The sequence below is a fragment of the Castor canadensis genome, chromosome 6 (genome assembly GCF_047511655.1).
Source record: "Castor canadensis chromosome 6, mCasCan1.hap1v2, whole genome shotgun sequence".
NCBI classification, from domain to species: domain Eukaryota; kingdom Metazoa; phylum Chordata; class Mammalia; order Rodentia; family Castoridae; genus Castor; species Castor canadensis.
In genome coordinates this window covers 114,639,884-114,667,668 of record NC_133391.1, presented here as the reverse complement: position 1 = coordinate 114,667,668, position 27,785 = coordinate 114,639,884, and the positions used below count along the sequence as shown (strand labels likewise).

The window sequence follows — 27,785 nt, the reverse complement described above, 5'->3', positions numbered from 1 at the left end:
GATACTGTTTAAACCAGTTTTCATTACTCATAAAATAAATGAGCTTATTTTGGCAGTTTTTTTTTTTTTCCCTTTTCCTACTTCCCGTAAGTTCCATTCCTTCCTAAGGAACTGTTTTACATGGTACTACGTAGAATGAAAAACGACCTATTTTTTTGGTGGGGGAAGGGGGCGAGATGGGTTTTGAACTCAGGGCCTCATGCTTGCTGAGCAGTTGCTGTATCACTTAAGCCACACTTTTAGCCCTAGTTTTGGGGATATTAATACTCAGAAAATGTTGTGTCCCCAAAGCTCAGATAGAAAGCCCCATCCAGGGTTACTGACAGAGGAATTTGATTTATAAGGGCTGATCTTCGCGTTAGCTAAGCATAAGTAAAGAAAGTAGGACTTGTGAGTGCTCTCAGCAATGTCAAAGCCAGCCAGGATTTGGTTGCCTCACTCATTCCATACTATTTCTTTGTTCTATGTACCTTGTTACATAGAAATTATGTGCTCTTTGTTGTATAAAGAAATATAAATGAGTTTTATTATATGTATCTGCCTCTCTTTTGCTTGTCCTCCATTTGGAAGCCCTGTATCTATCTTGCAAGGACACATTACCCTGACACTTCATAGCTGCAGGGTACACAATCTTGTACATTCACCAAGTCAAATAAACTGATACCTACAAGTTGATATAGAATTTTTATACAATAATCTCGTTTTATAGTAGGGCAGTGTTTCACTAGTGGACATGATCACTATTTAAAATGTGAAACTGAAAACATCAGAGGAATTGTTCATAGGAAGGATATATTGTTTCGAGTATGTACATGTATACACATACAAAACACTAGTTACATATTTCCCATACATGTACAGAGTAACAATAGGAAATGTATTTTCGTAAGTTTGTGGTCAAGACAGTTTGCAAGTCCTATATCAAGAATGTTTGTGATGTGGAGTCCTTGACATCCCTTCTTACTCCAGAAGTTCGAGCTGTTCTTTTCTACTCAACCTACGAATGTTAATTGAGCAAATATGATATGTTGCTTGGGATATCAGGTGTTGCAGCAGGAAAAGGCAAGATTAAATTTGGCAATTTCTACCTGTTGTTTGCACAGTTGTAAACTTTTTAAATAAAAACAAATTGATGCTGAATCAATTACAACACTCATAATTAAATATGTTTCTCAATGGAAGTTTCCACTTCTCATAGGAGTGGAGTATGTCAAAAATTCCAGAAACATAGCTTTCACAGAATATTCGGTTTGTGCTTCTCATTAACACATGGAAAGCAATCCAGCATAAGATCTATGGTTGAGATGTGAATTTTCTAAGAATGTATTTCTTTTCGTCTACCAAGTTTATTGATTTCTTCTTTCCTAGGCTTTTGGCAAGGAACTATTTCTTTTAGCAATAAAGATTTGGTCCTGACTTCAAAATTCCTCTCCCAAATTTTTAAAAAATGTCTTGTCCTCTTCATGCTTTAATCAGTCAAGCAAACATTTGGTATAAAATACATCTATGTGTGTGTTGTATGAGAAATTAGGTAGAGGCTTGAGAGTTACACATTTAAGATTACTAAAATCCTTTATTTAAATGAAACCCTATTTAAAAAACAAAATATACTCACATCCTCCACCCCAATAAAGTCAACCTGTTGGTCTGATACTTGACATAAACCACAATATAATCTGAAGAGTTTCAACTCTTAGTACTCATATCTCTAAGATTGAATCTTAGTCCCAAGTTTACACTATAATCTGTTAATTTTTACTTTCTTAACTCATCCTCTACTCACCCCAGATACTTTTAAAATGGCATGTAGTATTTCTTGGTTTCTTTTGCTTTTAATTTTTTTGGCAGTACTGGGGTTTGAACTCAGAGCCTCGCATTTGGCTAGGCAGGCATTGTACCACTTGAGCCACATGCCCAGCTGGTACATTTTAAAATGACATTCCAATTTAGAAATGCGTCTGACACATGTTATCCTCTGGTGAAGTAATTTTTGTATGTGTAAATAAGATTTTATTTAAGGAGTACATCATGTGCTTTTTAACAACAGAAGTCTTTAGAAATAACATTAAGACTTATTTTTCTCTAATCTCGACAGCTTCGATAAAGGTACATTATGGTTTCGAGTAATCACTTGCAACTTTGAAAACCAGATCAACTATACTACCCATACCGCTGTATTTTACAGTGGCAAAAGCCCAAGATTTTTTTTTTTTTTAAACTCCAACTGAGTTTTAAAGTTTAAAAGTCACTTAATACTTTTGGTTCATTATATCAATGCTCATTATAGGCTATTGAGAGAAACTCATACACATTTCTAGGAATGTAAGAAAACAAAATAAGTTGTCATATTAGAAAATAAACTCAAATGATTAGGTAATGGATTTACAACTGTGCTAGCAAAATGCTTTGTGACAAAATGATACTTGATACTATCAAGACAGTGTAGGTTTGGCTACAGCCAGCATATGCTGGAGTTGGCCTGTCTTCTCCCAACTGTTGAGTGATGTCAGGTCAGAAGCTTGAATCTGGTCATAGCTCAAGTACTCTTATCACAGAAACTGACAAAGTTACAAATCACAGGTTCCCTCCCATTTTGATGAGCCAACAGTTACTATTCTCTTAAAATAGAATTTAATTCTTCACTATTTATAATAATCTTATTTGAAGACCTACATGGTTGATGCTTTCTGTATATATTTTTCTCTTCTAGAAAATGACTTGTTTCCCATTAGTTTGTGGAAATGGAAATGCTACACTTTCATTATGAAGGGACAAATACGTGAGGCCTTATCCATAGAGATCTTCCTTTCTTATCAAGGAGTTGAATTCTATTAAAAATAAACTGCTTACAGTTTGGGTTTTTATTTAAAAACTGCTGTCCTGTGTTTAACTCAATCCATGAATACAAAACAAAGTATTTGATTTTCAGCTAGAAACTATCAGATTTTAATTATCTGTCAAAAATGTTTTATCTGATTTAATGATAAAAAGATTAAAAATTTTGTAAAGTATGAAATAACAATTTTATTTGATGAATTCTTAACACATTAAAATATGCAAAGTAAAAATATATGCAATAGCATCATAAAAACACATTCTTATACTACTTTGAACACACAGCAGTGGTTAAAAACAATGACTGGTAAAATGGGCCCCAAAATTTAATGCAGAAAACACTATATTGAAGGTTCAGGCTTCTAACTTCACTGAATCCAGGACTAGACGTGCTTCTTTGTATTCCTCAGCTTCTTCCAAGTCCTTTTCACTTTCCTGAAATGAAAAATTATATTTATCCTTCCCAAATTTCAGTACTTCAGTAGTTATGCAAATATTATAAAACATTAGAAGTAAATAACTCAAGAATTAAAAGAAAAAGCATCCCAAACTTCTTGTAAATATACCACAATTCTGTTCCTTCATTACAGCAGAAGGGAAGAAATACGTTTGGTTTTGTTTTTTCTCTACATATTCTCATAATGTATTCTATTCTCCTATAAGTTAGTAATAGTCTTCTAAAGTTATAGCATTAAAAACCTCTGAAAAATTTAATTCCCATTTTGTCAGCATCCTCATACAAAATAAATTATGAATAATGGATTAAAGGCCAAAAAGGAGGATTTACTAATGTGTTATTTATACAACATTTGGGTCAAAATAATACTCTAGCTACACACAGTGACAAAGGCTGCTATTGGTGTTATACCAGTTAAATATAATCTTTGAATTAGAAAAGTGAATTGTCTGCTTATTAATGAGTATTACACATTCTACACTAAAAGATGCAAAATACTAGTATCTTTCATTTTCTGGTATCTTAAGATTTTTTTCTATGACACTGATATATAGGAAACTTACTAATATACTATAATGATAACAGACAAATGAAATATCAAATAATTATTATACATAGGAAATTGTTTGATTTTTTATGTGAAACTGAACAATTCATGTCAGGTCAATAAAAGATGGATCTATACAGCTATTAATGAGAAAAGAGAATGAAGTATAGGTATATTTAATATAAAACTTTAAAGCAAAAGGACTGACAATTTGCTGAACTCAGACTATAGGTCAGAATTTCTTAAACCTATATATTACACCTTAAACCTGTCTTTATTCTGTCATTAAAACAAGCTCACTGAGGGTAGAGATTTGGTCAAATACATTCTCATGCATAAATGTATTATCCAAAGACATTTTTTCAAGCAATTTATATTATTTTCTCAGCTACTATATTCATGAGAGAAAAAAAGCATCTGAGCTGTAAGGAAACAAATGAAGCTTTTCTGTAGTATTGTAACCAGGAGTATTTCCTGCATTATCTGTCTTCTACTTCAAAGCCACAGCTTCTTTTTTGGCTCTTCAAAGCTTTTTATACATAAACATGGAGTTCTGTGTCAAGATCACTATAAAATATAAGCTTTCTTTTTCCTACAGACTTAGTTTGAACATGGCAGGAGAACAAAAATTTCATTCTCTTTCAAAGACTGAAAAAGCCTTATTTTTGTTATAGGAGGGAACAAAAATAGCTATGTATCTAATAATTAATATTAGCTCAAAAACTACAAACAGAAAATAAGATTCGTAAAGGAAATGTTAGAATTTATCAGTTATCCAATAGCAACAATAGCTTGCAGAAAGAAATAAAATGACTTGTACTTCTACTTTGAATCATTTATAAACTGAATATTATCACAAAGTATTTATACCAGTAAGTCTGATAACGGAGCCCCCAGCTCCAAGTTCATCATATGAGGGGGATGCCTACATTACCATTTTTTTTAACTCTCTCAAATAGATTTAGGTTTAAATCTGAAAGAATTTCAGATCTTTAAAATAAGAGCCCAAACAATGGATCTTTTAAAATTTCAAACAGTCATCGTAGCCTGAATCTGTCAAAAAAAAAAAAAAATCTATGTGTGAAAACCAATTTAAGATACTGCTTGATAATACTGGTACTGTGAAAACCTATCATAACTCAAATATTTAACTAAATTTAAGTAAGTAGAATAAACATGATAGCAAACTAATTTTACTGGAGTCATAACTTGAAACACAATTTAAATCCCATTAATAACTGGTATACAGGGCAAGTGAATAAAAATTTCTCAACCAGTTCTCAGTGTTACAGATATAAAATATTACCTTCTGGGTACTGGGTAAATCTTTACTTACTAGTGTCTGCTGCAGGTCAGTGTAGGCTGCCTCCAACCTGCGCTGGCAATCTGGGATCATCATCCGGGACTCCTGCAGGATCTCTGCCTGTAACAAGAATCTCTCTCTGTGAGGCATGAAGGTGAGAACGTGCAGGATCTCTGCCTGCAACGACAGTCTATCTATCTCTGTGAGGCATGTAGAGATGAGAGAATGTGTGTATGCTGAGTTCACACCTTGGTAAATATCTTTTGTTCATTTTTATTAGCATATACTCATTGTACAAGGGGGTTCACTGTCCCAATTCCAAATAGCTTTACATTGTATACTGGTTAGATCACCCCACCATGTCCCCCCACAACCCCCTCCCTGCCCCACTTAAAGCAACTGTGAAAGGTTTCATCATTCTATTTCATGTATGTATATGAAGCCTATCAACCATATTTCTTCACCTTCATTTCCTTCATCACCCTCCCCCTCCCACAAGTACCCTCTCACACTGTAAATATCTTATTTAGAGGAACCGGAAAAAATATGATTGTTAGGTGGTTCAGTATTTTAATTTAAACTGTGCCTTATTTGAAGTTAGAAAGATTATCATACTATAAATTCTACCAAGTACAAGTTCTAGAACTTGTACTGAAGTTCTTTGTTTTTGATAATCACCTTCTCATGGTTAAGTGAAAATTAACTGGAAAAGCTATGCATAGAGCACTTACTTTACAAGGCTATTTAAATAAACTATTTCCCCTGCTGTCACAAAGCACCTTTATCCAAAATGGGATCAGCTGGTTATATAAATATCTCCTGCATCTTTTCAGTAATAAAGAAAAACAGTGTTCAGATAATATCACATAGAGATAATTACTGCATGGAAAAGTCATTGAGTTATTGATCACATCATGTGCACACCACAGGGGGCTCTCACTGAAAGAAAGAGAGAAAGAAAAACGAAGAGCAAAGACCAGCAGGTTCATATTTTTGATGCTTATCATGCATAAAAAGTTATTACTTATCCTTGTGCTCCATTTTAGGAGAGAGATTATTCTCCCCATGCACTTTGAGCCAAATTACCTACATGGCACCCCTCTGAATTTGAACTTCCCACAGTTCCTCCTGAAGACATACTACAAAGTTAAATGTGAGGATGTTTATTCTAAAGTGTATGTTCGGAAATAAAAATCTACCGTTCATAGCTGGACTGTGACCACATCAAATTGTAAAAGGAAAAAAAAAAATCAGTGTCTGGGAAACCCAATCAATAAGTGAAGAGTCAGATGCTGGATGCAAAATAAGCGTTTCTTAAGGAAAGCAGATTTCCTTAAGCTATTCTTAGAAAGAGACACAGATAGCATGGTAACATTAATATTTAGACAATATTGTTTGATCAAATACCAACTTTAAGATTATCTAGCTCAAATAAAATAAAAAGGAAAGATATAAATTAGTGGTAATAATACTGTATGATAATAGAAATCATAGAAGTCCCAGTCTTTTCATCCTTTTCCTAAACAGCTCACTGTAAACAAAAATCAGAATTGAAATGTACAAGGCTGTTTCTCAACTGCTCTTCTTCCAGGTGGAAATGCATTGCTGAACCCGTAACTCTTTTACTTAATATGGCACGAGGTGAAATTTCAAACACAGATCATGACTTTACTTTGAGATTAAATGGACATTTACTCAATGACAATAAATTATTTTTGCATATCTGGCTAGTTTGAGTATGTGTGAAAAATCAGTGAGTGACAGGAACATTTAAGATTTTCTCTCCTATGGAATTCTTTCAGAATAGCTTATAGGAATTAACATGATTCACTGAAATGAATACAAAGTGTTAGGTCAAACCAATGGTAAGTCAAAATGTACATTTATAATTAATAGTACTAAAAGTAACATTAAAGGAACTTCTAGTCACCATTAGTCTATTATTACTGAGCAAGAATCTTCAATTAGTCTATAAAAATGAAACTCTTTACTTAAGCAGGCCAAAAGTTCAGTTTCCTATATTCCACCCCAATTTATTCAACATGCTTACTCTATATTCAGATTTAGACCATACACAAATGATAGTCACATGTATAACCAGTGACATATGAGCCAGTTATGTATTGTACCATCATCAGTTTCATGGTTTGGACACTGTACTATAATAATGCAAGAGGCTGACACCAGGGGAAGAACAGTGAACGGTACACAAGACTTCCCTGAATATTTTTTCCCAACTTCCTGTGAATCTCTAACAAAAAAACTTAAAAGGAACAGAACACCATTTCTAAACTTGAGTATATATACCAAGAGACAAAAATATTTTCTTTTAGACTGAAAGTTGTTCCCCGACCCCCTTTGCTTTCTCAGTACTGGGGACTGAACCCAGGGCCTTGGTCATGCTAGGCAAGCACTCTACCATTTGAGTCATGCCCCCAGACCTTTTGTTTTATATTTTGTTTTTGAGATAGGGTCTATCTAACTTTGCTTGGGCTAGCCTCAAATTCATGACTCTCCTGCTTCCATCTCCCAAGTAGCTGGGATTACAACAGGTATGCACCAGCACATCTGGCTTAAAAGTTATTTTTTCATATTTTTATTATTAACAAATTCTGAGTGACCCTGGGTTAAATTCTTCTTTGTCTACTGAATTCTCCTAATATTTTCCATACATTTAATGAAAAAGAAACATCATTTTTAAGAAAAGGAACATCTCATTGTAAACACATGATTCAAATGAGCCACAAAAATGTGTAAAATTTCACATCAATGTAACTATTGTATATGTAATAATTGAAGAGTTTTTATAAGTAACCTTTGTCCAAAAGTTGTGCCAGTATGTGTTATAACATTCCTTATTAAAATAAGTCATGACTCAGTAGAGATAACAGATAAATTTGACTGAAGGTCATAACTGCCAAACATTTCTGTTCAGGATAAGCTAAAACAAAACAAAAAACCCCCAAATAAGCCAAAGTATCATCACCAACTGAGGGCAAAACCCTCCTCATCCATTCCTAATTAGGGAGTGGAGGGTGTAGAGAAGAGAGCTATCACAAGCAGAAGGCTAAGATCAACTGGAGTAGTTTATGAATGCTGTGGCATACTGTTCAGTCAGAAAAACAACGGGCAATCAAATAAATTCCTTAATGGACTGGTATTCTGGCCTCTTAGGGTCCTGATAACTCTTGCCTAGTTATTTTATTTCAAAGAACTAAAATTAGACTGAGACCAATGGGATTCTCCCCTGATTTCTGGCAACCAATGTCAGGTAAGAAGTTTGGTAGAGACTGAGAGACAGCATCAGAAGTATGTGTTATAAAATAGGTCCAGTTTAAGAGTTAGGAAAGCCAGAGCAAAATAGATCTGGGTGAAAGATGAGCCAAGGTAGTGAGCAGTAGCTAAGGATGGTATTTAACTCAGAAGAGGAGGAAACCCAGAGATGCCTACAATATAGAGAACCTACAAAACGCAGCACTTAGCTTCTCAGAAACATGGCAAATGTCACAAAGCCATTACTGACTCCAACTCCTGGGCAATTGAGAACAGAGCAGTCCTCAACATACCCAATGTATATAATAAAAAACATGAAGTGATCACAATATAGCAAAGCTAGGGAAAGGAAATTGAGAAAAAAATGTAGGTTGGGCTAAAGACAAATATTTAGAAGTCTCTGAAATAAAACTAAAATTGTCAACTGTATAAATTAAAGGTTGATAACAGTGACAAACAGAAAAATCTACTGTTCTGCAATTAGATATGGGGTATATATTGGATATAAGAACTAGGCTAATTATAAATCTCTTACAGATGTTATATACCATGATCACTGTGACAAGAGAATTTTAACATGTTATATTGAAGGGACTTTAGAACAAAACCTTTTCCCTTTCACATGTGCTTACATAGTCAATTATATAACCAATATATGTCTAATATTTTTTAATAACAACTGGAACACACAAGTCAATAGTTAGCTTTATATATAAAGTAGTAATTTTACTAAAAATGACAAATATATAAATGTAAATAAAACAGATTCTGTGATAACCTGTGACATTATTTGTGTAATTTTATTTAGAAAGGAAGCATTTGTTCCCCCACTTTATGTACTTTACAACTGCCACTGGAGTTACAGGGCTATTTTTAGACACATTATTGGTGATAAAAGGACAGGGCAAAGAAAAGCCCTCAATGAGGGCACTAGCTACAGGATTATGAAAATAAGCCTAATGGGATCTAAGAAGGACCTGGATGAAACAAAACTATATGCCATGTCATAAGACTTTCCCACTAAATGTAGGAAAACAGTAGAGAACATTAAAGTGACAGAGGCACAGAAGTAAAACATATCATTTAAAAAAAAAAAAAAAAAACCTTACATTCCATATGTAAATCCATACAAAAGGCAGGAAGTCTGTAAAGGTCAATTATTAGGGGAGTACTATATCTCTACATCAGTTTACCTATTCTCCTCCAATTTACAAATATCAGACACACAAATTTCCTTTATGTACAAAGTGCTATTCACGCAGAGAGGAAGGCAGACTCTCTTAGTTGCTGAAGAAAATAAGAAGGTTCTCTTCCTGGATAGACTACAAAAGATGGCATTTCAGTGCTGCATTCCTGAAATTTGCAGAAAGCAAATGCCTACAGAAAATCCATTTTAAGGATTGATTTTGCTGGGTTAAGTCTTGGTTAAGAGTGTGTCATAACCATTTGTAGCATAATCTACATGATGAAAACCAAAGTTTTGAGATAGATAATGTGTGTAGCATGTTCAGATTCTTTTTCCTAGTATCCTCTGGGTTTTGTTTTAAATGCACTGGATATCAGATTTTAAGAAGAGGAGTCAGTGATCTAAGGTACATTTTAAAGAGTTCCATCTGGTTGTTGTAGGAAAAGAATGGAGAATGTCAACAGTCAAAGAGATATGCCAACTAGGAGGTTTTCACTATAGAGTGACCAAGAGATATTAGCAAGCTGGACTAGAAATGAGGCAACAGACAAAAAAACCACAAGAAATATGAAATAGGACTTGGGGATATTAGATGTGATTGTTATGAGAAAGTATCAAAACAGAACCATGGATGATACCATTTACTGAGATGAGGAAAATCAAAGAAGAATAGCTTTCTGTTTCGAGGGTAACTGGTTGGGGGAAGATCGAGATTTTTATTTTGAACCTGCAAGAGCATATGTAAAGTAATTAGTAGAATATGTGTATCTAGAATGGTCAAGCCCAAAGATAAGAACTTGGGATCACTGGTTCCAGAATGAGTGCCAAGTAAGTAGGGACTCAGTTGTTGCTTTGTTGGTTTTTAATGCCATGCCTAAAAGAGTGCCTAGAGCAATGTTCGGCATGTGGCAGGTATCAAGCAAATTCTGTTGAGTGAAAAAATGAGTAAGTACAAAGATGGTATTTAAGGCCAAAGTTTCGTTTTGAGATTATTTATAGAGGAAATATAGATATATAGGTACAGCTTGGTGTGGTGGTGTATACCTATAACCCTACCACTTGAGATGCTGAGGCAGAAGGATCATGAGTTTGAGGCCAGCCTAGCCTACATAGTGAGACCCTGGCTTCAAAAAAAAAAAAAAAAACCAAAAAATAAAATTTTTTTTTTAAAAGTACATATACATGTGGAAAGAGAAAGGTTCAGCAAAGGAGACTAAGAAATAATGGTAGTGAAAAAGGAAATTCGGTAATGTTTTCTATTAAATAAAATCATATAAAAGTTTCAAGGAGGAAGTGACTTATGTCTAATGCTGTTGAGTTATGTAAGATAAGGACAAAGGAGTGATGACAACATGGTTGATAGCTGGAACCAGGACTAAGGCACAAGGTAGAGATGCAGGTAGCTTAGTAGATTTTGTGGTAGAAATATGAAGAAGTTCCTAATGACTGCTCCTATTTTTTCAAGGAGTTATGAAGTAAGTATCACTGAGAGTGAACATTCAATAAATGCCACAATGGAAATGCACAAGTGTTATGGAAGCACAAGGGACAGACGCCTAGCTCAGTGCACAGGTGGGTGTAGGAAAGTTTGTATGATGAGTAGGAATTAATAATGAGAGAGAGGGTAAAAGGAGCAGACAGATCAGATTGGGCATGTGCAAAATCCCACAGGCAGAGAAGAAAAGCCATGTTCAGGAAACTAAAAGGCAAAAATCTAAGAGGGCCAGCAGGAACCTTTAAGGATGAGGTGAAAGAGCTATGCAGATGCCAAAATCAAGAACAGCCTTGTATGTGATGCAATAGATATGATTTGTGAGAAGGCAATAGATATGATTTTGGTTTTCACATTAGTTTGGAGAAAATAGTTCTAAAATTAAGTAAGTACATTTAATATATAATTAGCCCATTTTTATATTTAATACTGAGAACTGTAGAGGCCATATAGTTAGAGGTGAAGCGTATAGATTCTAGAGCCAGACACTTGTGTTCAAATCCCAGCTATACCACTTAGCAATGGAGTCAGCTCAGACAGTCATTTCAACTGGGTTTCAGTTTCTTATCTTTAAATGGAGGTGTTAAGTGAAGTACAGCAGCATCTCAGAGGGCTGCTGTAAAGATTACTTCAATTAATATGGGTATTCTGTAAATGTTAGCTATCACTAAATATATTTTACCTGCTTTTTAATGACATAATTTTCACCATCTTCAGCTTTCATTTTTTCAATCTTTTCTTCTTGTTGCTTTGCTTCTTTTTCATACATTACTTTTTCTTTGACCAATCTGTAAATAAGCAAAAAATGTTTCAAAGAATTAGCTTTTTCTCTAAAGAATAAACCATAAGAAACAAAAAAATTATATAAATGTGAAACAGTTAAAATACTGAAGTGGATAAGCAGATGGAGACAGAAGAAAAGCACTGTGGCCATGGATATTAAGTCTGACAGTGTGCTCATAAATCCTATCATCTGAACAACACATAAAATCTGTACAAACGCAACATTCTTATTTTTAAAATTGAAATGCACTCCACGATACTACATTTACACTGAAAACATTGGAAATTATTACGTGCTGACATTTCTATACTGCTTTTTTTCTTGATGGTTCTCCAAAACTTTACACATATACTTGAAAGAACAATTTTTAAAAGCTTAGCTTACTAGGAAAAAAAAAATCAGTTATATTGTATGCCAAATCCCAAAAAAAGAAAGACTAATTATTTTAAACAAAAACACTGTTTAACAGATTTTTACTGTCTACTTCGTATTATGCCAGGCTTTTCTTGTGCAAGGAACTAGGATAACTCAGATGAGGTTCTTCTTACAGACAAGTCATGGAAACAAACCAGTGTGGATTTACTAAAGCGAGAAAAGGTACTGACTGCAGATTTTTGATAACAAGGAATGGAGCAATATGAAACTCTACCAATTGCCCCTTACATAATCAAAGGTTAATTGAGCATAATAGCTCATTCTCCCCTAATTCTGGCCAAAGTTTAAATTAATTGTCAGCATTTAACAGTATATAGTATATTATGTGAACCTCATGCACTCACATCCTGAAATATCTCCAGTGAAAAGATCAAAGTACAGGCTGGGAATAGTGGCTCATGCCTGTAATTCCAGCTTTTTAGGAGAGACCAGTCTGGGCAAAAATTTAAGTAAGATCCCCATCATATCAATAAACCAGGTTTGGTGGTACATATCTATAATCTCAGTTACTTGGGAGGCTGCAGGTCACAAGACTGTGGTTTAATACCAGCCCTGGGCAAAAACATGAAACCCTACCTGAAAATAACTAAAGCAAAAAAGGCTGGAGAGAGATATGGCTCAAGAGCGCCTGCCCTACACCACACAAGGTCTTCATTTCAAATCCCAGTAATGCTGCACCCTGCCTAAGGGGAAAAAACAAATCAAAGTACAAAATAGGCCATAAATTTTATGTTGCCAATATATAAACAAACAAGACAGGGCACTACTCTTTGTGGTTACCTGAGGAGAAAGCCCTAATGATGTGGGGAAGGGAGGTTAGCTAGAGAGTAGGGACACTTTTATTTCAAGCCTGTTGATAGAGTGTAAGATTCTCCCCCATGCATAAATATCACTTCTATGAAAACAGATACTGAGATCATCTCTGATTAGTACAATTTTGAGTAATTTTAAAGTTTACTAGTTTTCCCTTTGGCTATGCTTACTTAGTTTTCTGAAATAAAAATTCAAAGATACAGAATCTACCTGATGGGTATAATTCTCTAAATGCTGCTCTCCTTTTGCAAATGCTATCAGTTAAAATAATACAAAATAATAAGGTATTATAGTTTAAAGGCGAAGTTAGCTGAAAATAATTTCCATTAGTCCTACAAACCCATACCTATTAGATAAGCAACATAGCAACTTCAAAGTCTGGTAAGGTTAAATATGTAAGCAGAAAAATAAGAATAGTAAGGACAGCTATAAAGACATGACCGCCAGCAGGGTAATACACTGTAGACACTCCTTAGCTGTGCACACAATTTTATACACAAAATATTTCATGATGCACTAATCAAGTTTAAAAAGCATTCTTGCCAAATCTTACAGATTTCAGATGTGTGTTTGCATAGTAAAAGGTCCTGAGAAGTCTTGTAGTAAGGACATCTGTTTAAGTTTGTCCAACTGCAAACTTAATTGAAGTGAAAGATTATTTCTCTCTCAGCATGCTCCAGAATGGCTGCGTCTCAGCAAGTTTGAGAAGTACTTTCTGAAATCCATGAGCTTTTCACGAATGTGTAATCAGCATATTTAAATATACTGCTTACAAAATGCTAAATACAATAAAGTGTTCGGATAAATCAAGAATTAGAGAAATTAAGACTAAAAAACTTAAGCTTAATCTGTTTAAAGATTTTCGTATTTAAATAAGATTTTCATAGTTGTTACTATGTAACTAATTAACTTGTATTTATGGCCATCTACTAATACTCCAATGCCAAGGCATGCAAAGTATATAGATGACAGCCAATGCAATTAATAGTGATTTGAAAAAAAAAAAAGACTGCAGGTTTAGCTCAGTGGTCCACCCTGCTTATGTGAGGCCCCGAGTTCAATCCCCAGTGCCCCAAATACAAAATGGTAAGAAATAGAATGATATTTAGAGCATTTTATCGTGGATACTTTCAAGCAAAAGTAGAGAAAGTAGAATGACGATCACCACATCCTCATCACTCACCTCTAATAACTATTAACATTTTGACAATCTTATTTCATGTCTCCTGGCACTTATTATTTTATTTTTATTATTATTATTATGTGTGTGTGGTGCTGGGGATCAAACCCAGGCCATGAAGCTAAACAAATACTCTGAGCTACATCTCAAGCACATCATTTGATTTTTGAGGTTAACAAGGCTATATTCTTCCTGGTTCTTCTATCATATGCAAAAATGGATAAAGGTCTAAAGGTAAGAGCCAAATTATGAAGCCCCAGGATGAAAGCACAGAAGTAAATGGTGGTGACCTTGGATTGGGCAAAAAAGTTTTAGATACAACACGAAAAGCACAAAAGAAAAAGAAACTGATTTTCAAATTAAAACACATTTGTGCTTCAATGGACACTATCAAAAAAGAACTACAAAACGAGAGGGTGACATCAAGAGGATCACAGTTCTAGGCCAGCCTGGGAAAAAACATTTGAGACTCCATCTCAGTGAAAAGAGCTGGGCACGGTAATATATGCCTGCCATCCCCTACAGCGGGACGCCTGCAGTAGGAGGGCTCCAGTCCAGGCCAGCCTGGGCAAAAAGTGAAACCCTATCTGCAAAATACCCAGAGCAAAAAGAGCTGGAGGTGTGGTTCAAGCAGTAGAGTATCTGCCCAGCAAACTGAAAGACAAAGGATCTGAATAGGCATTTTTCTACTGAAGATACACAGATGTGCGATAAACATGTGAAGAGATGCTTGATATGGTTAGTCATGAGTAAAATCAAGATGCCAGTTAGGATGATCAAGGCCAAACAGTCAGATAATTAATAAGTGTTGCCAAAGACTCAAAGAAGCTGGAACCATCCAACTAGTAGACTTGCTTTGGAGTTTGGCTAGTCTTCAAAAAATTAAGCAAAGAGTTACCAATATTTTTGTTGCTGTTGTTGTGGCACTGGGGTTTGAACTCAGGGCCTCACATTTGCTTAAGCAGGTCTCTTACTGCTTGAGCCACTCCACCAGCCTTATTTTTGTATGGTATTTTGGTTTTTTGGGGCTACCTTCAAACTGATCCTTCTGATCTCTTCCTCCTGAGTAGCTAGATTGAGCCACCAGCACCCTGCCCAATAAAAAAATTTTAAAAAGTAAAACAACAGCTGGTGGAGTGGCTCAAATGGTAAAGCACTTGACTAGCAAGCATGAGGCCCCGAGTTTAAACACCAGTAACACACACACACACACACACACACACGCGCGCGCGCGCACGCACAAACTAACAAATGTTCTAGCCATTCCATCCCTAGATGTATCCCTAGAGAAATGAAAACATGTCCACACGATGCAAATTCTACAAATGTTCACAACAGCATTATGCATAGCAGGCAAAGTGTGGAAACACTAAGTGTATTTACAAACAGACAAAAAATGTGATCTATCCATTTAACGGAATATTATTTGGCAATAAAAAGGAGTGACATACTAACTCATGCTACTATATGGACGAACCTTGAAAACATTACAGTACTGTGAAAGCAGCCAGACATAAAATGCCACGTATGGTACAATTCTTTATAGGGTACACACAGAAGAGAGAGAAAGTACATTTGAGGTCGCCTTGGTTTGGGGGAGATAGGGAAAAGGGAGAGTGACAAAGTGTATAGGCTTTGTTTCTTAAATTATGAAAATGTTCTAAAAATGCTATTGGTAATGATTATACAACTCTGTAAATATACTATGAAGCACTGAATTGTAGGTTTTAAATGGATGAATTATGTGACATGTGAATTTTATCTAAATAAATCCATTACAAAAAAAAAAAGTTTGTGTCCACAAAGTCAGCTGCCGGGGAAAGATCCAAGTACTGATATATGGAGCACAACAATGAACAGTGAATCTTATGTACAGAAAGTGCATTTTATTTATAATTTAAAATTGCTTTAACAATAATTTTCAATAAAGAAAATATCCTAAGATTCAAAATTTCAAGATAAAGTCATTAATGCATATCAGTACATGTATTTGTTCAAAAGTTCCTTTTAAATAGTAAAAGAAACTAGTCAGGAATGGTGGCTCTTGCCAGTAATTCCAGCTACTCAGGAGGCAAAGACTGGGAGGACAGCAGTTGGAGGCCAGCCCAGGCAAAAAAGTGAGACCCCCGTCTCAACCAATAGCTGTGCCAGTGGTTCAGTCTATCACACCAGCTATTCAGGAAACATAGACAGGAGGATCATGGTCCAGGCTTGTCTGTGCAAAAAATGAAAAATAAAAAAAAGTGAGACCCCATGCAAGAAGGACTGGGAGCATGGTTTAAGTGGTAGAGCACCTGCCTAGCAAGTGAGGCCCCGAGTTCAAACTGTAGTACTCCCATTTCCCGCAAAAAGTAAACGAAACTTGGTTGCAGAGACAGCATATTGCTATCCTGCTTAAGTAAAAGCTGAAGATGGCCTTAACTGACTCATAATGTAAAAAGCAAGAATAAGACTCCCGTGCTGGGAAAGTTGGCATGTGAGTCTGGATTTCCGTAGCTTTCCTTGGGTGATTTCACTGAGAACATTGCAGCTCTACTCCCACTTCTAACTGGAGCCAAGTTGGGCCTGTTACCTCTTTTAGATGGGTCATATGCTGTTCACTTTGCCCCAACTCACATAATTCCATTTTCCAAGCACTCATTCATCTAGGCAACTTAAAGGCCAAGGCCACTGTAGCGTGGTCCAAGTGGGCCAGGATACTGCTGGGCTTGCAGCAGTCCTTGGTATCATCCACGTGGTGCTGATTTCACAGGCAAGCAGAATGCCAGACTTAAGGGGTCACAGAGGCTTTTATACAGATTTGGAAGGAAAGCCTAGGAGGCCAGGCCATGTATAGCAGGGTCAGCTTCCCCTACAGGCAATCCCTGAGAGGGTGACACATGAAGCTGTAACAATTAAGCCTAAATTCCAAAGGAGACCCCAAGAAGTTGGAGATGCCAGGAATGTGGAATGTCTGCTGAGGAAAACCACAGGCATGAGCAGAGCCAGCACAGGAGAGAGTCCTCTGGGACTGCAAGGCCATGGGGGTGGAGCTGCCGAGGCTTTTGGACTTACCTCCTGGATGCCAGACATGGAACAACACGGTTAATGTTTGCCGTGCTGGGTTTCCACCCTGCTTTGAGCTGATTCTTCCTTAGTATCCTTTTTTCCCTTTGGAATGGGAATGTTTTCTGTGTCATTGTACATGGGAAAATGTAGATTGCCTTTATTTTTATAAGGGCTCACAGTTAACAGATTGTCTTGGGCCTCAGAGGAGATGTTGGACTTGGGCTTTTGACCAATGCTGGAACTGTTGAGACTTTGGGGACTTCTGGAGATGGACTAAATGCATTTTGTATTATAAAATGGACATAAGTCTTCGGGGGCCAGGGGTGGAATGTTATGGTTTGAATCTGAAATGTCTCCAGAGGTTCATGTGTCAAAGGCTTGACTGACAGCTGATGGGGCTTTTGGGAAGTGATTGGCTCATGAGGGCTCTGACTATCAATGGATCAACTCACTGATGGAGTCTTAATTTGATGGCATTATTGGGAGGTAATGGAAACCAGCAGGTGGACCTGGTTGGGGGAAGCAGGTCACGAGGAATATGCCTTTGAAGGTCCCTAGTCCCTCCCTGTCTATCTCTGCTTCCTGGCCATTATAAGATGAGTAGTTCTGCTCCATCATGCCCTTCTGCCATGATGCTCTGCCTCACCAGAGGTCCAAAACCATGGAGCCAGCCAATCATGAAACATTTGAAATCATTAGCAAAAATAAGCCCTTCCTCCCTTAAGTTATCTCAGGTATTTGGTCATGGTGATGAAAAGTGAACATAGACAACTTTTAAAAATTACAAAGTAGCTGGGCGCTGGTAGCTCATACCATAATCCTAGCTACTCAGGAGGCAGAGATCAGGAGGATCGAGATTTGAAGCCAGCCCTGGGCAAACAGCTCATAAGACCCTATCTCAAAAACACCCCACACAAAAAAGGACTGGTAGAATGGCTCAAGTGGTAGAGTACCTGCCTAGCAAGTATGAGGCCTCTGAGTTCAAACCCCAGTATCACCAAAAAGTTTTTTTAAAAATATAGAATATGATGTGAAAATAGACTAGGGCTTTCCAGTCAACTAATAATCATTTACTAATACTTCCTTTTCCTACTTATGTGGTAAGCCACTTTTGTCACGGTATTAGTAAAAAAGAAAATACAAACATTAAATCAATCTTCCTATTTCAGTCCACAATTTGATATACTGTTTTAAAGAAAACAATACGCCAGATTTAACGGTTTAAACGGTAATAATCATATCAAAATGGTTGTTTGGTTTTGTTTTTTTAAAGAACAAAATTTCCAGAACTGGAAAAACTTAAAAGAAAAAAAACAGAAACAAACAAAAAAACCCAAACAAACCCAGCAACCTTAACCAAAAGGGCTTCATAAGTGCCAAACAGGCTCAATGAAAAACGAATCCTCATCTGTGTACATTAATAATTTTTAGAGTGCTAAGAAAATTAACACTTTCCGAAAGAGAAAAAACAGGCCATCTATAAAAGAAAGAATCAGATTGACATTGTATTTCACACTAATAACATAAGATACCAGAAGATGAGGGAGCAATCCCTTCAAAGTCCTGAAAGAAAATGACTTATAACCTAGATTTATAACTACCATAAAGAGCGAGGGAAAAAGTCATTAGCTCATTAGCAATTACTTACTGAGGAGCTACTATGTTCCAGGCAGGATTTTATGCACCAAGGAAATAGTGGTGAGCAAAAGTACGAAAATCCCTGCCCATGGAACTTTTTATTGGGAAAATAAAGAAAAATAAGCAAAATATCTAGCATGATAGATGATGTTAAAGACTATAGAGAAAAAGCACTGGAGGAGGATTAGTAAGTTAAAATAGGATAATAAGGGAAGGCATCTTTGAAAAGATGTGAGTTAAGATCTGAAAGAGGCAATGTCATGAAAACAACTGATGAAAGTTATAAGGAGACTTTTCAGTTATATAAAAATCCAGAAAGTTTCATCTACTGTGCCCCCTTTCTGAGGAATTTAATTAAGAAAGTACTCTAGCAAACTGAAAATGAAAATCAAGAAAACAGGTTATGAACCAAAAAAGCCCTGGTCAACATAACACAATAGTCTAATGAAGGGGGAAAATTTCCAAGATTGACTGTTCTGTTAGACTTGAAAGATAATCAGTCTAAATGAGAATCTTATGTGTTCATATATGAACATCTTAAGAATGGAATATATTCTAAGAACAGATACAATGAGTAAGAAGATATGACTATGAAAAAGAAGTCATGTAGCCAGGCACTGGTGACTCATGCCTGTAATCCTAGCTACTCAAGGCAGACATCAGCCCAAGGCCAGCCCAAGCAAACAATCCGCAAGACTTTATCTTGAAAATATCCAACAAAAAAAAAGGGCTGTTGGAGCGGGTCAAGTGGTAGAGCATCTGCCTAGCAAGCGTGAGGCCCCAAGTTCAAACACCAGCACCTCCCCCCACCCACAAAGTCACTTTTTTTTTCTTCTCAATTACAAACAGGAAAACCAATTAGGAACTCCAGGAATTCTGTAATATGAAGCAACTAATGAAGAAAAGTGTCCATTTAACCTGCATTTATAAGGACAAGCTCCTTCACACAACATAGACTCTATACAGAGAGAAATGCAATTCTAGACCTATGAACAAAAATCCTTCCCCATGTTAGAAATATTTCTTTTTAATGTTCATTTAGGGGTTAAGGAATGTCTATCTTTTTTTCCCATAAAAGCCATGGTGTAGGTGATTGCTAAAATGAACCCTGGTCAGCTAATGAAACCTTCACATCTCACAGAATTGTAACGCCAATGTGACCAATTCCCTATATTAACCCCATGTCTGAAACCCCTAATGTGATTTCCCTTATCCTGACAGATAGTTCTCTTCTGATACAGCTGAGAACAAGCTCTCTTGCCTCTGAAAAAACAAACAATACTTCTAAGGTTTTTGTTTTCTAAGAGATGAAGAACAAGAAGAAACTTATTGAGGACCTAATATAAACAGAGTTTCTGGTACTTTATTGCATTCAATATTTAGAAGCTCACTTACATATATAGTCTCATGTTTTTCTAAATTTGTTTTGTAAGACTGGGATTTTGAACTCAGGGCTTTGCACTTGCAAAGCAGGTGCTCTACCACTTGAGTCACTCCTCCAGTCCATTTTGCTTTGCTTATTTTGGAGATGGGGTTTCATGAACTTGTTGCCTGGGTTGGCCTCAATCCTCAATCTTCCCGATCTCAGCCTCCCAAGTGGCTAGAATTGCAGGCGTGAGACACCAGCCAGCACTTGGCTTCTGCAATATTTTAAGACCTTTTAGATTAAATTAGAGCTGAACTAAGATCAATATTTTAGAAATAAAATCCAAGCTACTATATTCTATAAAATAAATTGAAAAATTATAACGCTAATGAAAATTAAGCTAAAGGTACATCGCAACACTAATGTAAAAAGTCAGGTTAGGGCAGGGGGCCATTGGCTCACACTTACAATCCTAGCTACTTGGTAGGCTGAGATTAGAAGGATCACGGTTTGAGGCCAGCCTAGGCAAACAGTTCACAAGACCCCCATATCCAAATATCTTCATCCTATAAAACAGGTACTACTATTACTATTTCCATTTTCAGTAGCTTGTTTAAATTCTCATGGCTACTGAGTTTCAAACTGTTTTATTCCAAATGCCATACCCTTAGTGACTTATTTTAAAGATAATTTTCAGAGTTGAGGCATTCCTCAAGTGGTAGAGCACTTGCCTAACAAGTGTGAAGCCCTCAGTTTAAACCCTAGTACCACTAAAAAAAACCCTAAAAAACAAAAAACACCTAAACAAAGAATTGAGCTACAGTGTGCTCCATGTTATACAGCACTGCAGCTTCCTTCAGTTCTTACTTGCAGGAGAATCGTTTTATGATCATCCAGGAGGCCATGTCCTCTGAATGAAGAAGCCAATCTTTGTGGCCTGTGCCCTTTGCAGGTAAGTGAACAGGTTCCGTCCAGAACTAGGAAGGAACTCTACTGGGAGCTCTGAGGGGGCTCTGAGGAAGTCGTCATTGCTCCTAAAAGGGTATAGCTCCTGTTCGGCTTTGGACACTGTCACTTCCATGTGATACCTGTCACAAGTGGCAGGTCTGTGGGATGAGGATATCCAGTTTAAAGGACAGGCCACTCTGGGTCATCAGAGAACTGCAGTCCTTGATGCACTGAACTACTGAGAACCCAGTCTTTAAAGTCACTGCTGCTAGATTTCTAATATCCTTATAGTTTAAACCATATGAGGGATGGATCTTATTCCTTAAAGTTAAAACTATCCTAAGTGATTGGACCATTACACCATCTGCAGGTCCAGAAACAATACTTTTCTACTTTGGACTATTTCATCCCAAACTGACAAATCACAGAGAAACTGAGATAACCTCATCTCTTTTCTTGCCATATGTAAACAAACACAAAGAAAGTAAACATTTAATTATCTATACAGCTCCCAGTTTTATGTTTTTCAGTATCAAACACTCCATACAAATTTTGTGAAAAAACACTATTTTATACTTAAACGGATTTGGTAAAACTTAAAAACATTTTTTAAGATAATCATGGTGTTTAGTGGAAGCTAATATCCAGAATATTATATTCTATCTAATTGTATTTTCAGTTTATAAAATACTTATGTAATTGGGCATGGTTTGTAATGCTGTAACTCAACAGGCAAAGGCAGGAGGAGGATCATGAGCTTGGGGACAGTTGGGCTGCACAAAGAGATCCTGTCTCACCCACCCCACTCCCCAGACCAAAAAAAGAAAAAAAAAAATCAGGAATGGAGACAATGGCTCAAATAACAGAGCACTTGCCTAGCAAATTCTAAGGCTCTGAGTTCAAATCCCAGTACTGCCAACAAAACAAAACAAAAACAAAAAACTTCTCTAACTTATAGGAGATTGGGTATAGAATAATAAACAGGGCCCCCTAAACTACAATTTATAGGAGAACGGGAATTAAGTAGCTAGACATTAACATCTATAAACTACTATGGGAGGCACAATGTTTAATAAGCGTGTCTGCTTACAACTGTGACAGCACGGAGGGAACAATGTCCTCCCTTCAGGAAAGCACAGCAATGTGCACCAATAAAGAATACACTACTTTCTTGTGCGGAAGGACTGGAGGCAGACTTTAGAATCTTGATTTAGAGCTAATGGCCTATATAACAAAATATATGTAGTACAAATTCAGTCAATTTTTGCCATCCTGTGTTAATCCTTTTAAGGTCTTAAAAGTCCCATGTGAGATTTCCCACTGTTCCAAACTTCAACTGATAATTATTAAGGTAAAGGTTTGGGGGTCAGTGAGACTAAAGGATCTGCAACAGTATCCTATCTTAGTGAAACTGAAAAGTATGCTCCGCATAAAGACATAAAATGAGATGGAGTGGAGAGGTTTGTTTCGAGTGGAATGTCTCCTCTTCCTCTACCCCCACTTATTCTTCAAAACCTAACTTAAACGGCCTTGGCTTTTTGAAGGATCACCTCTACCGTCAACCCTACCACTTCCCCATGCTGATCCTGGACCTATGCATCTTCATGGCATATTTATCTCCATCATCACATTATCTTGCGTGCTTCCACTCTTGAACTTGATGCGTCAAGGACTGGTGACACACCTCCTCTCAGCACCTAGCAGATGCCTCACAGACCTTTACCAAATGAACTGGTAACTACCCAGCCAGACAAGCAGAGTAGCTACCATCATTGAAATGAGAAACTTATTCACAGAAAAGAAATGACTCATCTAAAGCCAGCTGGCCAGGAGTAGTAAAATTGGGATTGAAGGTATGACTTCTAACTCAAGTGTCAATATATTACTTCACTATGGTCTCTTGTTTAAAGTAAGTGAATCATTTGCAAAACTTAAGCCACTTTTATCTGTTTCAAAAGTAAAATCATTCCACGGTTCAAAATCTAAACAGCACAAAAGAGGACATAGTGAAAAGCAACTTATCCTTACACACCCTGCCCCCAACCTTCAGTTCCCACAATTGGAAGCAACATGTTAATAACTTTGTGTGTAGTCTAAATGAAGGAAAATGAATATTTAACTTGATAGTATCTGTTACCTTAAACTCTCCCAGAACCCATTAATCAACCCATTAAACTGGAAATGGTTTAAGTTCTATTAACTGCTCAAGTAGAATACATGCTTTAATTAATTTTAATAAGTTAGGCAAGACAGTTTATAAACAGCTAAAATGATGCAAGAAAAATTCAAAATCAATATGATTTTTAATATGATGAATCTTGGGAACTAAGAAATTAATAAATATCAGGAATAACTCTAAAACACAATATAAAACTAATTATTTCCCTAATCCTCTTAACTATCCCTTGAAGGTTTTGAGATGTCAATGGGATTAAATGTGAACACTGGACATCATGAAAAGCTTCTGCTCAGGTTTACATGCGAAAGCAATGGCCCCTCCCGAAGCCACTTCATTCCTATACAGAACACTGACAGCTTTAATTACCACCTATAATCACAAATCTCTGTACACTTGACTTTTTATCCTGTCTAGAGCCTTATCTGCCTTTGTTACATCTCTATTTGGACATCCAACATGCAGGTTAAAACTTAGCTCATCATCACCCTTCTCTAAAACCATACCCTTCTCAACTACAGCTGTCAATGTCAACTCTGCTCTCAAATCTGAACAATCTTTGCAACACTGTTGAATAGTAGTTAGCGTGGTAAGTCTTCGAAGGCCAGAATGAAGCACAGGTGTGCAGGAGACAGTATGGAAAAGGCGACAGTAGGGAAAACGTGGGGGGAGGTGCAGGGAGGGTTGCTTGTTTTTGTTGTTGTCAATAAAGGGTTTTTTGTTTGTTAGTTTTTAAAATGGGACTGCACAAGTACTTGATAAACTGGGGTAGCTTGTGAGCAGTTCATGAGAAAAAGGGCTAAGCTATCTAATATGAGCAAGAGTGATATAATTCCAGAGTAAAAGAAAAAAGAGTTCTTGATGCATTAAAAGCAGCAAAGAACTTAAAACTTAGTAGATAAATAGTACATTTGATGAGCTGCACCTGTACTATTCATAATTTCCAAAGTTACATATAACTTAGATCCAAAAGGGATTTAAGAAGACAGTAGCAAGTTAGAATGTTAGCAGAGGAATATCCAAGACCATCATTCCATTCGATGAACCATTACTTAGGCAGATGACACGCTATAATATTATTCTAAACTAATATTACCATAAGTTAAACAGGCAAAGCACATTAGGTGCATGTGACTTTAGTTAGTTGACTATCACGGCTCAAACAACAAAAGTTAACATCAATTAGGATATCTGAATTTTTGTCAAATTACAAGATAAGCTCAATTTAGTGCTATTTCTTTTTTATTATTATTGTACTGGGGGTACATTATAACACTTACCAAAGTTCTTATAAAATATCATGGTTGAATTCACCCCCTCCATCATTCTCCTTTATCTCCCCCTCCCCATTCCTGAAATAGTTTCAACAGGTTTCATTTTTCCTTTTTCAAGTGCTATTTCTTATAGTAATTATTCTTTGTGATCCATTAATTAGTTTATTCTCAGAATTACTGACCAGAAAATTTGGGAGCACAATCTGGGATTTCTTAGTTGCAGAGTTCCAGGATCCAGAGAATTTAGGGCTTGGTATTATTAGAATTAGAGTACTTTGATATAATTACTCAATATATTATACTAAGATTTCTTCATTAGGTCAAACAGCTCAAAAAAAAAAAAAAGCCTGTACAAGATTTGTTCTGTTTTTATATTATTTTTATATTTTATATAGAAGAATGGCAACATAATCAACCAATCATTTCTATTCAGAAAAATGTAAAAGTTGGAAATAATTTTCATAATATATTTCTAACAGTATGCACATATAATAACTTATCCAATGTCAAAGTGTCCACATTCAATGTACATTTTGTATTTTACCACACAGAATTTTTTTTAACTTAAGCCAAATTTCTAAGTCCTTAACTGCTTGTTACTTTTTAAATGATATTTGCTAATGCCGCTTATTATGCAGCCTTACTTGACACAACTGTAACAGCTAACAAATCTGGTTTGAAAATTCAATATAGTAAAGTCATGTTATTTTAACATTAATAATTCCCAAAGTCTCTTAAGCCCTTCAGCTCTTTCTTGTCCTCATCACCTCAGTTACAGCCTGTAGTTTACAATGAGTTAGTATCATCTCAAATAGCACCTCCCCCCTTACTCTTCAGCTGTTTACTCAGAATACAACAGTCATTTTACAGCCTGGCTCTCTCATAACCAGTACACTGTTTGGAGATGTTGCGTTGTCACAACTAGAACCATACCCAGGATTACCACCTGTATTAACACCTGTAAGTTACCATGAAAAACTTCCAGTTGTGGTGGCTCACATCTGTAATCCTAGCTGCTTGAGAGGCTGAGATCCAGAAGATGGCAATTCTAGGCCAGCCCAGGTAAACAGTTTGTGAGACAACATCTCAACCAATCGCTGGGCATGGTGGTTCACACTTGTCACTTCAAGCTATGCAGGAGGCTGAGAGCTAAAGGATCATAATTCCAGAGCAGCCCAAGCAAAAGTTAGTGGGGCTCCATCTCAAAGGAAAAAAGCTGGGCATGGTGTCACATGTCTGTTAGCCCAACTATGGTGGGAAGCATAAAAGGATTGCAGTCTAGGCTGCCTTATCTCCAAAATAACCAGAGCAGTGGCTCAAGCGGCAGACTGCAAGCAAGAAGCCCCAACTACAAATTCTAATACTGCCAAAAACCAAAACATGAAAACCTCTAATTTTATTTTGTGATCAACATCATTACATTTTCCAAATTGTTGTTCTACGTAGCCTTTCTCAACTACTTCAAATGAGTTGTTTGGTAGAATCCTCCAGGATTCTAATTCTGTGGAGAGACTGCCATGATGACATATGAACACACGTCTGTAACAAGTATTCCTTTCTCTGGTCAACATGAAAATCTTAAGCAATAACTATGGCATTCGGAGTTGAAGAAAGACCCAGGAACTATAATTACAGCAACCAACTCAAAGTTACATATATTTATGGAAGGAAAAAAAATCCATTCTTTGACCATTCAAATATAATCTAATTACAATTGTTTGAATGTAGCAACAGTTGTTTTACAGAAAGAAAAGAAATGCTTTTCCACGAGATGTTAATAGATGTGATGAAAATAAAAAGTGAAAAGTGAAAGCTTTTGAGTAATCTTACAAAAAGAAATATCAAACTGTGTTTAACTCAACTGTTCTCAAAATAATTCGAGCACAGCACACTTATTGAATGTACTTCCTGATTCTACTGAACAACAACTTGGAATCCCAAATGAAAGACAGGGAATATGAAAAATTCTAACTATAGTAACTGATATTTTTATTTCTAAACTTCTGTAGTGTATTTTATGCTACATTAACTACAAAAATATTCTTTTCAAAAATTTTGATTTATCTCATATTGTCAATTTAAATAACACAATTTCTTAAATCTTGGTGTATACTAGTAGTACATCTGTATTTTAGTATAATATTAAATGTCAATGAATTTTGTAACTGCTCTATTACTTTAAGAATTTTTTTCTTAAATAAAATTCACATTTTACTAGAAAGTGGCTATTCCATCTTGTGATATTACCAAACAAAATACTGGATTACAATAACATGTCGCTGATGAATTAAAAAAAAAATCTAATCTAATTTTTCCTAATGCAAGTTTATTTCTTTAACTTGAATATGGTATTTAAATGGCAATAAATACCCTCTAGTTCTTAGGCCACAAAAATCTATAAAGGAAAACAATTTTTAAAGGTAATTTAAAAATAAGGCAGCTTCAATAGGAACATGTTATCAAATAACCACTTTAAAACCAAGACTTTACAGTTTCCAAATAAATTAGTACATGAAACTTACCATCTACAGATCTGCAAATGTTCACTAAAAATACTAATTTAAACTTCCAAAAGAGCCAAAATCATAAGAATATTTTTCTTATGATAAAATAATCTAAAATAGCCTCAATGCAGTAATAAATTCAACTTTCCAAACATCTGATTTAACCTATTAGGTTAATTTTTCTTCCTAACTATAATTCCTGTAAAAGAAAAATTAAGAATGGCTTTAAAAAATATATGTAGCTAATTTTATGAAGTAGTATTCTCCAGGCCCACAAGGTCCTTCAGCTACTGTGGTCTGTGCAACTTAAACCACTCGTTTATTTCATGTGCTATGGTAATAAGGAATTACTCTAAAGACAATGTAGTTATATACTGCTTATCTTATATACTCTGAAAAGACACATGAAATTTAAGACAATTCTACTTCTGATTATTAAAAGAATTTATAATGTACATGTGAGAATGTAAGTACCCATATTATTTCAAGAGTTCATATTTTTAACCATTTTTAATGTTTCTAAAAA

At 35.9% G+C, this 27,785-nt stretch overlaps 1 protein-coding gene across 1 annotated transcript in view; it reads right to left on the bottom strand.

The window, feature by feature from the left end:
- Positions 1–1,553: 1,553 nt before the first annotated feature.
- The window catches only part of Tbca (tubulin folding cofactor A), a 62,363-nt gene continuing 36,131 nt past the window's right edge, over positions 1,554–27,785 (bottom strand). The window contains exons 2-4 of the mRNA XM_020177886.2: positions 11,776–11,881; positions 5,176–5,262; positions 1,554–3,270 (exon numbers count right to left, since the gene is read on the bottom strand). Coding sequence (XP_020033475.1) covers positions 3,190–3,270; positions 5,176–5,262; positions 11,776–11,881 — 274 coding nt within the window. The 3' untranslated portion in view covers positions 1,554–3,189. The remainder of the gene's footprint in view (positions 3,271–5,175; positions 5,263–11,775; positions 11,882–27,785) is intronic.